We start from the raw sequence: 19,223 nt of genomic DNA, 5'->3' as shown, positions 1-19,223 counted from the left end.
ACTCCATCTCACAAAAAAAATAATAATAATAAAATAAAGTGAATAATGATAGCATTTGAAGTTGCTGTTATGGAGAATGAAAGAAGGAGTTGATCACCTTCAAAGAAGTCATATTAGGTACAGTTGAGCCCAGCTGAGGTTATGGTTAGACAACAGAGTATAAGGGGGTTATTTTTTCCTACACTGCTCAGTAGGAGAGGTATAGGATTGAAGGGGCTTTTGACTGAGATATAAGAGAGAGGCTACATGCCTGAGACAGAAGTATAATTGGTCCAGGGAGATAAGAGAAGAGGTTAGTCGTGTATTTGATGGGTCTCAACTGGTTATCTATGTGAATAGCTAAAAGAAGTTGAATTATGTTATAGCAAATGAGAGTCAGACAAGGGACTGGAGGTCTGAAGGAAGACAAAAAAGAAATTCAGGGGGAATAAGAGTAATGACTGAGAAAGTAGAAGGTAAAGATCAAGTAGAAAGTAAGTTTAATGGTCTTTGATAAATGCTTTTTTGTGGGTATGAAGGCTGCTTCTTTTTCTGAAAATAATTTTGTATATCAGATAGTTTATAGCTGCAGATAAGAGCAGTGGTCTCCAAACCTTCATGATCTGGCTTCCCAAGCAGCAAACATTTTCAATATGTACCTTCAATTATGCATATTTATTTATACATTATATATGGATACTTTGCTATTATGTTTTATGTTATAAAACATAAGCTAGGCTGGGTGCGGTGGCTCACGCCTGTAATCCCAGCACTTTGGGAGGCCGAGGCAGGAGGATCACGAGGTCAGGAGATTGAGACTATCCTGGCCAACATGGTGAAACTCCGTCTCTACTAAAAATACAAAAAATTAGTCAGCGTGGTGGCGGGTGCCCGTAGTCCCAGCTACTCGGGAGGCTGAGGCAGGAGAATGGCGTGAACCCGAGAGGCAGAGCTTGCAGTGAGCTGAGATCGCGCCACCGCACTCCAGCCTGGGCCACAGAGCGAGACTCTGTCTCAAAAAAAAAAAAAAAAAAAAAAATAAGCTAAACTAGATACTTAAAATGAGAGAGCAAATAAGCATATTTTTAAAAATTTTTAACATTATCGATGGTACAAAAAGTTGTTTTTGGTGAGGTCATTGTGATGCTTCCTTAGTTTTGAGAATCTTGGTTTTATACTTGGCTGTACAGCTATTTGAAAGACTTGTTTTAAGCTATGTTTATTCTGATACTTGGTTTCAATGGCTGTTGTAGCACAGAGCTTGTAAAGATACATAAATGTAGACAGAAGCTTAGACGGATGATGCTTATCTATCAAATATGCAAAATTTTTTGTCGAATTCCCCAGTAAAATTTTCTGTCTCTCCTAATTTAATTAGTTGCTCTTGAAGACTAATACTAATACTAAGGTGTGCTGTGCTGTTAATCTCCATTTGCCCCTCTGAATGCATTTTCCACCCTTGTGCACTGTGCTCTATGCCCCAGAAGGCTGATTTATAAGGATCATACTGGTATGCCTTGACCTCTGACTTCTGATTGGGTTCAGCCAATAGGAGGGACTGACAGGAGGACTGAGAGGGCAGACATATTTATTCCTACAGCTTCCTTTTTGCTGGATTGCAAGTTGTCCGTGACTGTGCTCCATCATTATGGCCCTCTCCTACAGTCACTGCTCTCTGGGTTCCAGCAACTATTCACTCACCTGCCCCTAATGGGCTTAGAGTGGTAAAATAGTTCTCTGCTGTGGCTAGCCCCAAAGTGCTTCACTGTCCCTTCCTATTTTCTCTCAACCTTGCCTGCACATTTGTAAATAGTCCCTTCGTTAAATAAACATCACATCTTTTTACATATTATCTATTTCTTGCCAGGACCCTTAGGGCTAAAGTTGCATTTTAATATTTTTAACTGGATAGGTGAACTAAGTGATTGAAACTCTTCATTTAGATTTTTTTTTTTTGAAACGGAGTCTCGCTGTGTCACCCAGGCTGGAGTGCAGTGGCGAGGTCTCAGCTCACTGCAACCTCCGCCTCCCAGGTTCCAGCAAGTCTCCTGTCTCAATCTCCCAAGTATCTGGGACTACAGACCTGTGCCACCACGCCCAGCTAATTGTTTTGTTATTAGTAGAGATGGGGTTTCACCCTGTTGGCCCAGGCTGGTCTCAAACTCCTGACCTCAGTTGATCTACCACCTTGGCCTCCCAAAGTGCTGGGATTACAGGCGTGAGCCTCCGCGCCCGGCTTCATTTAGAATATTTTTAAGCAGATTAGATAACCCCGAGTTTTAAGTGTGGTGATAGAATTTTTATAGATGACACATGTATATTGTTTTTGATAGCAAAAGAAAATCACATAATGCAAAAGTGTTCAAACATCTATTTTTAATAGGGGAATAATTGTCAGTTTGTATATTAACTATAAGTAAAGCTTAGTATCAATTCACTTTCTTTTAAGACTTATTGTAATAATTTTAAACAGAATCAAGCCTCTGAATTCTGAAATTTGGAATGTATCAACACAGAAAAGACTTTACATGCTTTGTGTTATAAAAAAAAAGGGGGGGGGAGAGGAAAGAAAGTATAAAATTCAATAAGTAACCATAATTATTTCTTAGTGTTTGCTTATGGATGGCACTATATTATTATTTTCAAACTATTGTCAGATTGATTTCATGAAATGATTTCCCTAATAGACAGAAAAAAAGCTTGAATTTTGCAATGGGGGAGCTATTTTAGTGCGTTTATTTGGCCATTGATTATTTGACAACCCTATTTGGAAGGTAAGTTTTTTTTTTTTATATTATTTTATTCACTGATTAATGGAACTCAAGTAGATAGCAACATGTTTAATCAGGATTCTTTTACTGTGGACAATATAGATGACTGAAATTTTTAAACCTTAATTATATGTGTGAATTTAAAATGGAAAATAGGCTTGTGTTCTTCCAAATACTTTCTATGTACATATAGATATATAGGGCACAATTTGAAGGCCTGGTGACAGTCATTAACAAAACAAAGTTCCTATCCTCCTGGAGCTTTAATTCTGTTAGATGGATAATTACCAAATAAATAGTAATTATATAATGCAATGTAGTGATAAGTGACATGAAGAAAAAGAAACTAGTATAAGAATAGAGAGTGATAGGGTATCTTTTATTAAATAATGTAGTTAGGGCAGGTCTTTCGGATGTGTGGCATTCGGACAGAGACTTGAATGAAGTGATAGAGTATAGCCATATGAGTATCTGGAGAAAGAGTGTCTTAAAGGAGAGAGATCAAGTGCAAAGATGCATGGAAGCAGATGTGTTGGTATGACTGAGAATAAAATGGAGAATTTTGTGGCTGACATACAAAGAGCTAAGGTCAGAGTGGCAGAAAATTAGGCCTGGAGAGGCAGGCGAAGGCCATATCATACTAGGTCTTGGAAGTCATAAGAACTTCAGATTATTCTGACTGGAAGACTTTGGAGGAGACAAAGCAAAAGCAAGGTAATAGCATCTGATTTGATGGCATCTGATTTGCTTCTTTTTTTTTTTTTTTTTTGAGATGGAGTCTTTCTCTGTCGCCCAGGCTGGAGTGCAATGGTGCGATCTTGGCTCACTGCATCCTCTGCCTCCTAGGTTCAAGTGATTCTCCTGCCTCAGTCTCCCGAGTAGCTTAGACTACAGGCGCACATGCCATCAGGCCCAGCTACTTCTTGTATTTTCAGTAGAGATGGGGTTTCACCATATTGGCCAAGCTGGTCTGGAACTCCTGACCTCAGGTGATCAACCCACCTTGGCCTCCCAATGTGCTGGGATTACAGGCGTGAGCCACCATATGCGGCCCTGATTTGCTTTTTAAAAGGATTACCTGGGTTGCTATATGAATAGACTCTAGGAATATCAGAGCAGAAGCGAGGAGGCCTGTCACAAAGCAACTGCAGTAGTCTAGATGAGAGTTTGAACTCATGCGTGTGTAGACACACTACTAGATGCATGTAGAGATACACTACTAGATGTATGTGTACATATCATACGAAAACTAATACACATATGGCATCTAGTAGTGTGTCTGTACATGTGAGATATATATACACACACATACACACACAACACACGTGCACATAATTCTTTTTGGGTTAAAAAATATATTTTGTTCAGAAACTTTTTTTACGTGTAGAGTATAATATGGACATCTTTAACAGTGAGTAAATATACATATGCCTGATTCCTTTTAATGGATGGATGCTATTCCATATTGTAGTGTTCATTACATTATTTAATCTGTCTCATATTGAAAAACATTTATGTTTCCAGTGTTTTTAAAAAATAACAGGCAATACTCTGAGTGTTCTTGGTCATAGTTGTAGAAGTACATCCGTAGGTTAAATTCCAAGAAGCATGATGGGTCAAAGGATATGTTCATGTTAAACTTTAATGATTATTACTAAATTGACTGCTAGAAAGACTGCCCGTTTACACTTTTACTAATGATGTTTAAGAATTTTTCCTTCCTTACATCCTTTCCAACACTGAGTAATATCAGTCTTTTTAATCTTTACATGTTGGTAAGAGAGAAACAGCATCATGGTTGGTTGGATTTTCTTTTAATTATGAGTAATAAATATCAAAGCTTATAAATGTTAATTTCTGATAAGTAATAAAGGATATTACTTTCTCTTTGGTCTTCGTTCTGAGAAAATACTGATTTAGAAAGTTTATACCTTCATCTTGTCTACTTATAAAACTGAAATTAAAGAGTAAAATACGGTTTCTGACTTTATATTAACAATTTAGCCATTATTACTTGCCATTTTTCTCAATTTTCCTTATCCCCAGCGTTCTGTGTACTTACTGGATTTTATCCTCAATGCTCTACATACCTACTGTGACCTCTGAGATGTCATTAGTTTTCAATGCAATATTGTCCATTAATATTTCATCATTATTGAAGAAGTAGTTAAAATTACATAGCTAATTAATTCACCCACTGAAAACATTATACTAAAACAAATTCGAGTACACCCATTCAGTATCTATTGTTGCCAGTTAGCTATCTTCCCTGGGTCCACAATTCCTTACTCCCAGCCCAATTAACTATCATATAGATGTATGCCGTTGTATACTGAAGGATCACAGCCTAAAATGGTATGCTAGATGAGCCCAAATTCTTCAGTATTTTTGGAAAACTAGTTTAACATTCATGCCCTAATTAAAGCTGAATTAGTTATAGTGTTATCTCCGTATAACGGAGAAAACACATAGTGGTGCTACGGTTTTGTAGAACCCTACACTCATACGGTTCATGGGACCTAGATGGCACTGAGGGTAAGGTTGTTATAAAGTTATTCTAACTTAGTATAATAAATCACTCTGGACATAGTCCAAGGAGGACAGGACTTCAATTATTATATTTTACGTCATAAAGATTTATGTTTGGCTGGGCGGGGTGGCTCACGCCTGTAATCCCAGCACTTTGGGAGGCCAAGGTGGGCTGATCGCTTGAGCCCAGGAGTTCAAGACCAGGCTGGGCAACATGGTGAAACCCTGTCTCTACAAAATTACAAAAGTTAGTCAGGTATGATGGCACATGCTTGTGGTCCCAGCTACTCAGGAGGCTGAGGTGGGAGGATCACCTGACCCCAGGGAGGTTGAGGCTGCAGTGAACTGAGATACTGAGATCATGCCACTGTACCCCAGCCTGGGTGACAGAGTCTCTTTCTCAAAAAAATACAAAAAAAATTCACATTTTAATCAACCTTTAGCCTATTTTATGTTAAAGCCTATAGGAAAGCAGGGAAATATAACTATAGGGTCAACTTTTAATTTATATAAATTTTCTTTCTTTCTTTTTTTTTTTTTTTTTTTTTGAGACAGGATCTCTGCCACCCAGGCTGGAGTCGAGTGGTATGATAGCTCATTGAAGCCTCAACCTCCCAAGCATCAGTCCTCCCACCTTAGCCTCCCAAGTATTAATATATTAATAATTGGGACTATAGGCATTCACCACCATGCCTAGCAAATTTTTGTATTCTTTTTTTTTCTTTTTTTGTAATGAGACGGAGTTTCTCTCTTGTTGCCCAGGCTGGAGTGCAGTGACACGATCTCGGCTCGCAGCAACCTCCACCTCCTGGTTCAGGTGATTCTTCTGCCAGTAGCTGGAATTACAGGCATGTGCCACCACGCCCGGCTAATTTTGTATTTTTAGTAGAGCCAGAGTTTCTCCAGGTTGGTCAGGCTGGTCTTGAACTCCGGACCTCAGGTGATCTGCCTGCCTTGGCCTCCCAAAGTGCTGGGATTGCAGGCGTGAGCCACCGCACCTGGCTGTTTATAATTTTTTCAAAGTGTTTATGTATCATTTTACATTTTCTTTTTCCAAATGTTTCTGTACATTTTCTCATACCACTAATAGGTAGTATGAAATATATTGTAAACAATAAACTTTGTTTTCCATTAAAGAGGTAGTGCTTTAGTCAGTATTTTAAATGCTTGAATCTCAGATTTTTTTTTTAATATAGGGAAGAGACTATCACTCTGATTTTATGACGTAAGGAGTATGAGAAATTGTGTAGGGAGGATAAAAATTTAGAACAATGCTAAGTAAGGTTTAAATACTTTTATGTATTTAGCAAAAGGGATTCTTAAGTTGCTGTCTAATGGGGTTTATTGCTTATCCAGAAGATTTGACCTTGTGAATTGGCTTATTCTTCTTCAAGGCACTTGAGAGAAAAGACAACGATAGCAGTTACATCTAGAGGCTATTATGGATTGGAGGATGAGAAGGGAACTGCATGTACTTCAACAAGGCGTCGGTCAACACCGCGAAGTTTGGCAGGCTTGACAAGTGGAGTTTTTGAATCTATAATGGTTCAAGTTTTGAGACAGGAAGAACAGCTGAGAGCAAAAGAAGAAAAAAGGTAAACGTTAAAAAAAAATTTCATAATTTCAGCTGCATAATTTTTATGTGCCCATATCAAATTTCTGGGCCCATTTTAATAGTGTTCCAAAATGCACTGTTACAAAAATATGCATTCATAATGAACTATCACAATAAAATTTGTTTAAAATATAATTTTAAAATTTAAAACCACTTATTTTAAGGCTATACAAAAATAATTTCTATAGAATATTTCAGAATGCTTTCTAGATTTCTAGTAGTATTCGTTCTCGAGTGAATTATAAGTTTTAAATTAGAGGAATTTTCTATAGATCTGTAGTTTTAGGACAGAAGCACAGACCTTTAAAATCAGGAGAAACTCCAGAGAGTATGTAGTTCAAGCATGACATAAATTCACCGCTGCCTGTTCCTCCATTGGTGTTAATATCCTGGATAACTGTGCTTACTCTGGGCTCATCAGGAAAAAGTGTTGTACTCAATTAGTGGTAGCTTCTAGGGTCTGGGAGCATAAGAGTGATGGCATTTATATAACATTTTAATTTTATAAAAAGAGAACCAGGGCCCAGAGAGGTAAGTGACACTCATGTTTCTATACTGGCCAAAAAAAAAAAAAGGACTAGTTCTTTTTATAGTACTAAATCAAATTGCAAACTATGTTAGGAGTGATTACTAATGTTATAAGGACTTGTTAATGCTGGTCAGAGGCAATTTGTAATATTTTGTTGCTCTTCTTGTAATAATAAATGTAACTTGCTTTGAAATTTGTGGGATTGAAACTCAGCCTTGAGACTTTCTACTATCATACTTTTTCTAGCAGTGATTAATTTGGAAACCTGCTGTGAAGTATTTTTTTTTCCTTGTGCAGAGCTTCATAGAACTACTACTATGGGAAAGGAGGGCTTATGGAAAGGGGTAAAGATTAACTTGACAGTAGTGTACAGTAGATTGGAATGGGGAGAATTGAAGAAAAGGAAGGCTTGTAGGAAGGCTGTAGTAGTCCGCATCTTCACTACTGGTCACCACCTCCAATACTGGTCACCAGAAATTGGAAGAGATCACATTGTCCTGAGAACAATTAATGGGACTTAATATCTTCCTTGATATAGGGAGAACAAAGGAAGAGACAAAGATAAGTCAAAAAGTAGTTGTAATAATAGTAGTGATATAAACAATTAAGATAAAAAAAAGAATGGCTAATGTTTATTGAGCATGAGTATTTGCCAGATTTAGCTCTAAGCACCTTCCTTGTATTCAGCATTTATCCTGAGGCACAGAGTGATTAAGTAACTTGCCCAAGGTCATACAGTTTTTGAGTAGTGAACTCAAGATTGGAACCCAATCAGTCTGACTCTAGAGCTTGTGCTCCTAAGCAGTATACCATTTTGTGATTTGTAAAATGGTAAAACTAGCGAAGAAAATAGAAGAGCTTGAAAATGTGAGTCTAGGTAGGGGAAAGCAGTTAACTCATTTTGAATAAATTCTTTAATATGATAATGAAAACATTTACATATCCAAGCAGGAATGGGTAGTAGGAAACTATGAATATGAATCAATCTATGTGTGCCCTGACATCAAATAAACATAGGAGAATAAGCCATGGGAGGAAAACCCTCTGTTAAATATCGTAGTAACTATGATAACTTAATGGAGTTATATGAATTAAGCTATCTCTTTTAGTGTTAACGTTTTAAATTACAAAATATTTTAAGCATAGAACAAAGAATAAATAAAATTAAAATAAAGCCTATGCTATGGAGAAATAGGAAGGCTTTTACACTGTTGGTGTGGTTGTAAATTAGTTCAGCCATTGTGGAAGACAGTATGATGATTCCTCAAAGATCTAGAACCATTTGACCCAGCAATTCCATTACTGGCTATATTACCCAGAGAATATAAATAATTGTATTATAAAGGTACATGCATGCCTATGTTCATTGTTGTACTCTTCACAATAGCAAAGACATGGAATCAACCCAAATGCTCAACAATGATGGACTGGATAAAGAAAATGTGGTACATATACTCCTTGGAATACTATGCAGCCATAAAAAGGAATGAGATCATGTCATTTGCAGGGACATGGGTGAAGCTGGAAGCCATTATCCTCAGCAAACTAACACAGGAACAGAAAACTAAACACCACATGTTCTCACTTATAAGTGGGAGCTGAACAGTGAGAGCACATGGACACAGGGAGGGGAACAGAACACACTGGGGCCTGTAAGGGGGGTAGGGGGAGGGAGAGCATCAGGATAAATAGCTAATGCATGCTGAACTTAAACTTAATACCTAGGTGATGGGTTGATAGGTGCAGCAAACCATCATGGCACATGTTTACCTGTGTAACAAAGCTGCACGTCCTGCACTTATATCCTGGACCTTAAAATAATAATTTAAAAAAAAAAAAAGCCTATGTGCCCACAACCCAACAATTTATTTTTTTTAAGAATTAGCCATAAATGCCATCTAGTTTCCCTGTACTTCTGTTATAGAAGATACCCCTATCTTAACTTTTTTGTTTCTCATTCCCATGCATTTTATTATTGAACTGTAAGAATTCAATTTGTTTGTTTGTTTGTTTGTTTGTTTGTTTTTGAGACGGAGTTTCTCTGTTGTTGCCCAGGCTGGAGTGCAGTGACGCGATCTTGGCTCACTGCAACCTCCGCCTCCCAGGTTCAAGCGATTCTCCTGCTTCAGCCTTCCAAGTAGTTGAGATTACAGGCGTGTGCCACCACACCCAGCTAGTTCTGTATTTTTAGTAGAGATGGGGTTTCTCCATGTTGGTCAGGCTGGTCTTGAATTCCCGACCTCAGGTAATCCGCCTACCTTGGCCTCCCACAGTGTTGGGATTACAGGTGTGAGCCACCGCGCCCAGCCAAGAATTCTTAATGTATTCTGGATATAAGCCCTTTGTCAGATATATGTGTTTGCAAGTGTTTTCTCAGTGCATGGCCTTGATTTTCAGTGTTTTTGGAGAAGTTTTTTTGTCTTGGAAGTTTGAATCATCCATTTTTTAAATGTTTTTGTGAACCTACCTAAGGAATCTTAGCATACCCAAGGTTATGGACCTTTTTTTCCTAGAAATTTTTAAATTTTAGTTTTTCTAATTGTGTTTATTCTTTTGAAGTTAATTTTTGTGTGTGGTATGAATTAAGGAAAAACTTCACTTTTTTCTATATTGATAGCCAGTTCCTTCAGTATCATTTGTTGAAAAAAAACTATTCTTTCACCACTGAATTACCTTTGCATCTTTGTTGAAAAGCAATTGAACATTTATTTGTGAGTCTTTCTGAACTTTGTTCTGTTTCATTTAGCTATAGGTGTATCTTTACGTTAGCACTATATTGATTTGATTACTATAACTTTAAGTCTTCAAATTAAATAGCATGTCTTCCAACTTTATGGGTTTTTTTTTTTTCAAATTCGTTTGTGTATACTAGGACCTTCACTTTTTGTGTAATTTTGAAATTATATTGTTAATTTCTACAGAAAAAGCCTGGGAAGGTTGATTGAGATTACATGGAAGTTATCAATTTCTGGATAATTGTTTTCTTTTTTTCTTAGCTGTATTTTGTAGTTTTCAGTGTGCACATTTTTTACATATTTGGTTACCTTTTTCCCTACATATTTCATGGTTTTTATGCAATTGTAAGTCATTTTAAAATGTAATTTACAATTATTTGTTACTAGTATATCTAGAAATACAAATTTTAGTACAGTAACCTTTTGTCTTCTCTGAGTTTTGTCAGGTTTTGCTTCATGTAATTTGAAACTGTTGTTAGATGCATAGATATTTATGGCTTTTATGTTTTTTGATGTATTGACTTCTTTCTTATTATGTCCCTTTTTATCCCTGGTAATATTTCTTACATTCTTTAATATTCCATTTTATCTCCAGTGTTGGCCTATTATAATGCTCTGCCTCGTTTTATTTTTTCAAAGTAGTTTCTGTAGGATTTACAGAATGTGCTTTAATTTATCATGGTCAGTTTCAATTAATGCTATACCACTTCACAGTATGCTTCTGTATACCATTTTTCATTCTTTTGTGCTGTTGTCTTATGCTTTCCTTTTTTTTTTTTTTTTTTTTTTTTTGAGATGGAGTCGCACTCTGTCGCCCAGGCTGGAGTGCAGTGGCTGGATCTCAGCTCACTGCAAGCTCCGCCTCCCGGGTTTACGCCATTCTCCTGCCTCAGCCTCCCCAGTAGCTGGGACTACAGGCGCCCGCCACCTCGCCCGGCTAGTTTTTTATATTTTTTAGTAGAGACAGGTTTTCACTGTTAGCCAGGATGGTCTCGATCGATCGCCTGACCTCGTGATCCACCCATCTCGGCCTCCCAAAGTGCTGGGATTACAGGCTTGAGCCACCGCGCCCGGCGTATACTTTCCTTCTACATGTGTTTTAAACCCCCAATACACTGTTATTGTATGTGCGTTAAATAGTTGTGTTTTGAAGAAATTAAATAATGAAGAGAAGTATTTTATATTTAATCCATACATTTACCCTTCCCAACATTCTGCCTTCCTTTATATTGATCCTTGATGCCATCTGATACCATTTTTCTACTGTCTAAAGAGCTCTTTTAGCTTTTCTTGTAATGTAGGTCTGCCAGCAATGAATTCTGAGTTTTTTCCTGTCTGAAAAAGTTTTTATTTTTCCTTACATCTTGAAGAATGGAGAGGGGTGTGTGTGTGTGTGTGTGTGTGTGTGTGAGATGCATATATATATGACCGTATTGACAGGTTTGTTTCTGTCAGCACTTTAAGTATAACATCTTTTACTATGCATAGTTTTTTAAGAGAAGCTTGCTGACTTCCTTATCTTTGTTTCTATATGGGTGGCCTATCTTATTTCTCTAACTGCCTTTAAGATTTTCTCTTTATTATTAGATTTCAGCAATTTGTCATGTGCATTTGGTGTGAGCTTATGTATGTGTGTTTGTGTTTATCTTGCTTGAGGTTCATTTCCCTTCTTTGATCCATAGACTTTCAGTCTTCTTTGTGCTAAGTTTTCAAGGTTGCTCATATTTTCTTCTGCAGTGTCTAATCCAGTGAACTGTTTACTGAATATAATTTTTTCATCTCTGAAAGTTATATTTAGTTGTTTTTTATGTATCTTCATTTATCTCATTATCTTCATGTTTTAATTTCTAATCTCTAACTTCATCATCTTTGTAATTTCTAAGTCTTTGTATTGTTTTTCTCCTGGTTGTATTTTCATGCTTTTTGGCATGTCCAGTAATTTTTATTGGAAATTAGACATTGTGAACATTGCTTTATTGAGTCTGGAGTTTTATTTACTTCCTTTGAAGAGGATTAGGCTTTGTGCTGGCAAGCAGTTAAATTTCTTGTAGAACAGTTTGAAAAGTCCAGGTTTTAAGCTGTTTTAGGGTGTATCTGAAATAGCTTTCACTCCAGTTGAGCCCTATGACAGCATAATCCCTCTCAGGCCTCTGCTAAATGCCCCTAAGTGGTGACTGAGGACTTTCTGCTTCAGCTGGTCAGAACTCAGTTACCTCCCAAGTTTGTGTGGTGTCTGAATTGCTGCCTTACAGTTTTCTGGTCAGAATCAGCTTTGTGGAGTTTAACTCTAGGACAGTCGGCTTTCCATGTCAGCAGGTTCCACATGCACTGTTTCAACCAACTGCATGTTTCCCAAATATTTCCCATATTTGGGGAAAAAACAATAAAAATAACAATACCACAATTTTAAAAATTCAAAATTTAAAATACACAATAGATTTCTCTTCTGTATAACTGCCTTCCTTTTGGAATTATCTCACAACTTCCAGGTGCTTCATCCTCCCCAGATGCCAATCTCTATCCCCTCAACTCCACTCCACTGGGCTCTCTGTTCCCGACTTTCTATGCTGATAGTCTAAAAACTGCCTTCAATTAGAAAGCTGTATGTCTTAGTTTATTTTCTGTTGCTTATAATAGGATACTGGAAACTGGGTAATTTATGAAGAAAAGGAATTTATTTTTTACAGTTATAGAGGCTGTGAAGTCCAAGGTCAGGGAGTACATCTGGTAGTCATCTTGCTGGTGGCAACACTCTGCAGAGTCCTGAAACTGCACAGGGCATCACATGGTGAGGGGGCTGAGTGCTAGCTCAAGTCTCACTTCTTCTTCTTATAAAGACATCAGCCCCATTCCCATGATAACTCATTAATCTGGTCATTAATGAGTTTGGGCAGAACCCTCATGACCCCGTAACCCCTTGAAGGCCCCACCTCTCAATACTGCCACGTCGTGGATTAAATTTCAACACAAGTTTTGGAGGGGACAGCTATTCAAACTAACTGTCCTAGCACTGGGCAGTTGTAGAGATCATCTCATTTGTTTCACTTCTCTTGGTGATCACAGTCCTGCACTGTTTGTCCAGTGTCTGAAATGTATGTTTTATATATTGTGTTCAGTTTGTAGCTGCTTACAGTAGGAGGGTAAGTTTGGTTCAGTTACTTCATCATGACTACAAAAAGTGGTCATTTCCATGCATTTTTAATGTTTTAATTACATAGGTATATATTTGTAGATAATATGTAACATTGTTTTACATGTCTTTAACCTTCATATAATTGGCAACTTAAAAAAATATATATATATATACACATACATACATGCATACATAAAATTTCAATAGGTTTTTGGGGAACAGGTAGTGTTTGGTTACATGAATAAGTTCTTTAGTGATTATTTCTCAGATTCTGGTGCACCCATCACCCGAGCAGGGTACACTTTACCCAAAGTATAGTCTTTTATCCCTCACAACTTTCTATTTCCATTTATTTATGTATCTGAGCTTTATTCATGTTGAACTGTTTTGTTCTAGTTTATTTCAAGTGTTATATAATAACTGTAAGATAGTATTACATCATGTGACTATATTTCAGTGTATCCATTTTCCAGAAGAGATGGACATTTTGAAATGTTTCTGTTGTTTCATTATTATAGAATGCTATAGTAAACATTCTTGTGTCTTCCTTGAGGATGGAGACAGATAGATAGATTAAATTAGATAGATAGATAGATGATAGATAGATAGATAGAAAGAATGGATGGGTAGATAGATAGACAGATAGGTAGTCCAGATCTCTCCTTTAAATTTCAGACCTAATTGCCTGCTTAATATCTTCTCTGGATATAGTATCTATCAGTGTTGGTATCAGTGTCTGTCCTCTGCCAGGAAACATGTGGCACATTCAAATTAGGATATTTCAAAGAGGGTTTATTTTCAAAGGGGTTACAGTGTAGCAGAATCTTAAGAAATAAGGCTGTAAGGAGGGCAAGCAGAGAGAGTAACTGGTAACCAGGAAACAGTTATAGAGAAGAGGCTGTTTTGAGACGATACCTTCTGTTGAAGGACAAAGCCCAAGGCAACCTCATGAGGAGGGAGCCAGGGAAATAAATGCTTCATCCCACTTTCTTTCATCTTTCTGATCACCTCCCAGGTCTCTCCATTGATGAACTCAAGGGAAGACTGAGAATGAGGTTGCCTATTGATACAGATAAACCTTACAGTGAAGGATGGAGAATGGATCTAGAGGCAAACAATCTAATCTGTCAATTTATCTATTTATTTATTTTTATTTTTATTTTTCTTGAGACGGAGTCTCACTCTGTCACCCAGGCTGGAGTGCAGTGGCTCAATCTTGGCTCATTGTAAGCTCCGCCTCCTGGGTTCACGCCATTCTCCTGCCTCAGCCTCCCGAGTAGCTGGGACTACAGGCTCCCGACACCATGCCCGGCTAATTTTTTGTATTTTTAGTAGAGATGGGTTTCACCGTGTTAGCCAGGATGGTCTCGATCTCCTGACCTCGTGATCCGCCCACCTCGCCTCCCAAAGTGCTGGGATTACAGGCCTGAGCCACCACGCCCAGCAGTCAATTTAATATCCTGTCAAGAGTTAGAGACTAGCTGAGAGTATAGATTTTATAAATTTAGATAGGGAAAGGACTTTGAAATCATAGGAAGGGTCATGTTAGAAGAGAGAGGAAGGTGTTTTTGTTGTTGTTGTTTTAATTAAAACCTTTGGGGAAAACAGTTTTCATTTTGTTAAGTAGGTTAAAGCACCTGTTATATCAGAAATTTGAGATCCAGATAGCAGCAGCCTGAAAATTTAGTATATATTTTAATATGGTAATACTTTATCTGGTATCTGATGGACATCTGATAATTTTCAGCTGATCATCTGAGCAGACACAAACTCAAAAGTAGATTTTTAAAAAATTTTTACTCTCTCTCGGTATATATATATATGTGTGTGTGTGTGTGTGTGTGTGTTAAGTGTTTTTTAAACCAAACCTGGTCTACAGAAATTTTTTACAATCTTCAAATGTAGCAATTTCATTTCTAATTTGATACCTATTCCATTTAAAGGAAGGAAGCTCCCCACTCTATATTTTAATTTTTATAAAGTAGGCTGATTTCCTTCCTTGTGCAGCATATGCCATCAAAATAATGGCTTCTTAGATTGCCAGATTTAAAATCCTGGTATTCTTTTATTGCTGTCTTTATTAGTTTGGACAGCATTGGAAACCAGTATAAAGGAGATGGCAAGTGATGGCCTGTGGGACAGAGAGGAACAAATACTGAGAAAGGCTTGGTATTGTGGCCATCTTCAAGAAAATGCTGATAGGACAACAGTCAGTCTTAGGGGAACTGGTGTAGAGAGACCCCATTGATTTAGGAGACAGCAGCCCTCTAAGTGAAAGTCTGAGAAAATTGAGTGAAAGAGCTGATTAATTTATTGCTAAGATAATCTTTAAGCTAATCACAACCACCACCACATTCTGTTTATAATGATGACCTAAAGCCATTAAGGAATGATTGAATAATATTTTGTATACTTTGTTTATTAAATAGGAAAGTAGATAACACATTTTAGATACCTTTTTTTTTTTTTTTTTTTGGGGATGGAGTCTTGCTTTGTTGCCCAGGCTGTAGTGCAGTGGTGCAATCTTGGCTCACTGCAACCTCCGCCTCCCAGGTTCAAGTGATTCTCCCGCCTCAGCCTCCTGAGTAGCTAGGGCTACAGGCGCCTGCCACTATGCCCAGCCAATTTTTGTATTTTTAGTAGAGACGGGATTTCACCACGTTGCCCAGGCTGGTGTCGAACTCCTGACCTCAGGTGATCCGCCCTCCTCGGCATCCCAAAGTGCTGGAATTACAGGTATGAGCCACCATACCGGCCATTGTAGATACTTAAAAAATAAAATAAAATAGATGAAAATTGGCAGTTGGTTCTCCTCAAGTAAATTTCTATTACTCTGGAATATGACATTATTAGGTAGCACTTTTGAAAACTTAAGTCTATTTTAGTTGTATTAAAAATACTAGATCTATTCCCTGTTCCTTTTTTGCAAAACTATTTGGATTACCAGAAATAATGGATTTTTTTAGTTTGTGGGTTTTTTTGAGACAGGGTATCCCAGGCTGGAGTGATGTGATCACGACTCACTGCAGACTCCAGCTCCCAGGCTGAAGTTATCCTCCCACCTCAGCCTCCCAAGTAGCTGGGATTACAGGCATGACCACCGCACTTGGCTAATTTTTACATTTTTTGTAAAGGCAAGGTCTCACTGTATTTCCCAGGCTGGTCTCGAACTCCTGGGCTCAAGCCATCCTCCCGCCTTGGTCTTCCAAAGTGTTGGGATTACAGGCATGAGCCACCACTCCCAGCCAGTGTATATTTTGTAAGTACTCTTTATTTCATATACTTGTACAAATTTACTGGTATTTTGCTGATTTGGAAATCACTGGAATTGAAACAGATTTTTTAACTCCAGTGATTATTTTTGTAAAATAAATACTGTGACTTTATAATTAAGTGATTTATTTTCATATTCTCTATAACACAAAGTAACAGTGACTTAATTAAATATATATTCATCATTTGTGGCCACCCAGCATTTTTAAATAGCTTTCTTACATTTTGATAATTTCCTATAGTACAAGTCTTAACTTCCCAGGATAGATGCCAGAAAATTTATATTCTCAAACCCATTCACAGGTAAGGTAGAGGTATATGAGCAGGCATATACTTCTTACTTGATATTGTATGGAAATAACATCAGGTAGCAATCTTGAGTGAGAGGTTTTATTTTTTGGTAAAGCTGGTGGTAGGAGTTTCTGGTTGTTCCAGGTTCTTGGTATCAAAGGTGCCAACTAGTGCTGACTGTCTGGTTTTTCCTGGAGAACCTCCTAAGTGTGGTTGGACTTGTTTTCTGGCTTTTTGTCATCTAAGTTTGGCTCTCTGACTCTTAACAGAGCTTCTATAAGCTCCCTTATAATCCTTAAATAAATTCATTTTCTGCTTCAACTAGCCAGAGGAGATTCTGTTGTTGGCAGATAAATAAGAAGTTTGACTGATGGACTTGATATGAATGGTTAGTTTTTCTGAAATATAATATTATGTGTTATTCATCTTAGAAAATATAAATAAATGTCTTGCTTCCTTTTTTCATGCCACCAATTTGTATACATTGTATTGTTTCCTCAATTAATGGATTATTTTAGATTAAAGGTCCTATTTTTTTTTTTTTTTTTTTACTAAATTGTAATGTCTTTGAGAGTGAGGTCCATGTTTTCTTACCTCTTTGTATCATCACACATGGTAAGCATTCAATAAAAGTTTATAAAACTATAATAGTAAAGTTAGGATACTTTAAAACTTAATTTTCTTTTGGAAAGCTAGTGTTTTTGCCAAATTGTGCATGGCTAAAATAACCTTAGGCACAGCTTCTATTAGTATTTCACAGAGTAACATGCAAGCATGCCACAGCCCAGTAAGGAGCAACATCAAAAATGAGAACTGATCCAGAAAAAAAAAATTGAACCAATTTTCTTGTTGATTCAGTATTGTTTATGTACCCTCTTTTTAAAAATAGCAAATACTGTTTTTGCAACTATCCTGAGGCAGTCTTTTGGTATTTTCCCAACATTGAAGGGTTAATTTTTTGAGCTGGTATTTTAGAAACATGTACTGCTTTATCTGTCTTTAATACTGTACTTTTGGACAAAATTTTTAAATGAAAATAATTCTGGAAGGTGGTTTTTTATCTGCCTTACCAGCAAAATGTGATGTACTTCAGCATTTTTAAGATACTATTTTAAATTTTTTAACTATAAGTGTTAAAGTTTTTAAAAAATAGATGATTATATATATTAACTCTAGAGATCTTCAGCAGGCTCCCATTCCCTATTTACTACACTACTGAGGATCAGGAAAGAGACTCCATAGTTGTATTTCTAAAGGTAAAGTGCTCTTCTGCCTTATGCTGGCCTATACCAGCCATGTACTTTTTTGTGCTTCCTCACATCTCTTTAGTATTCATAGTCTGAGGCTAGATTCCATAATCTTTCCCTGAAAGGTACAGTGTATGAGGAACAGCAGCAGTGTGAGTAGCAGCCCTTGATTAACTTCAGATAGTGCGCACAGATGGCAGCATCACGCGTCAACTGTATCATGAATTTTCTTCCTCTTCTAGGAGCAAGCCAATTGGTGCTAACTTTGGCCTACCAGGCAAACTGTGTTTCTGTCTGTTATACTGATCTGCTAGGAAAACCTGGGGGAAGTTATTTCACCCCTCTGTATGCCCTTAATATCCGCAGCAAGTAAATAGTTTGTGAAATTACCTTATCACCAATCTTTATATTGGCCAAAAGTTGCTTTTCACTGCTTTAGGCAAAGCAAGTCCATAAAAGTTTTTTCATCTACTCCAACTTTCCCTTTCATTTTCTTTTCCAAGCACTAGTTGTCACTCTTTCACTTCTGCAGAACATGTAACACTCTTCTCTGTCAGAACAAAATGTATTTCATTGATGTTAGTCATGTATGCATTGCCTTCAGGATTCCCAGATTTTTTTTTTGCTGTCCTTTCCCTACTTGGTGTTGACTCTTCATATCTATTTTATTATTTGGTGCTTCCTAGTTCCTTTAATCTTATTTCCTTTGGATAAAAGCAAGGTATCACATTTAATTTTGAAAATAGAAATCTGCCATAAACAACATTATATTTTACTTGTATGTATAACCAAAAAGGGAGAATTTCCAGACTTACAGTCTGAGATGTTTTCTAACTAATAAGTGATTTTATAACGAGCTCATAGAATTAATTATGACAAGATTAACCAAAATCAGTTTTCTCTACCAAGAATAGTAATAAACTCAGTTTCTGATGATTGATTCTAAGATACAGTATCCTATTACAAACTTTTAAACAAACTGTAAATTAAATTTTATGGGAAATAACTTGAAAACTTTGTCTATTGTTAACAACAGTATATTGAAGAAAAATATTCTACCCAGAAAAATATTCTATCCTTCTCAGTACATAAAGTGTAGAGAAACTGAATTTCATGGTAAA

General features: G+C 37.0%; 1 protein-coding gene across 5 annotated transcripts in view; it reads left to right on the top strand.

Moving 5' to 3' along the window:
• KIAA2026 (KIAA2026 ortholog) overlaps nt 1-19,223 on the top strand; it is a 92,497-nt gene that overhangs the window by 14,018 nt on the left and 59,256 nt on the right. For all 5 annotated transcript variants that reach the window (XR_004178054.1, XM_031654828.1, XM_031654829.1 and 2 more), the window contains exon 2: nt 6,674-6,874. Coding sequence is in view for 4 of the 5 variants with exons in the window: in XM_031654828.1 (XP_031510688.1) it covers nt 6,674-6,874 (201 nt within the window). In the remaining variant the exon portion in view is untranslated. The remainder of the gene's footprint in view (nt 1-6,673; nt 6,875-19,223) is intronic.

The sequence above is a fragment of the Papio anubis genome, chromosome 13, assembly GCF_008728515.1.
Source record: "Papio anubis isolate 15944 chromosome 13, Panubis1.0, whole genome shotgun sequence".
NCBI classification, from domain to species: Eukaryota; Metazoa; Chordata; class Mammalia; order Primates; family Cercopithecidae; genus Papio; species Papio anubis.
Note: the sequence above shows the minus strand (reverse complement) of the source record. Positions and strands in the feature narration are given on the sequence as shown.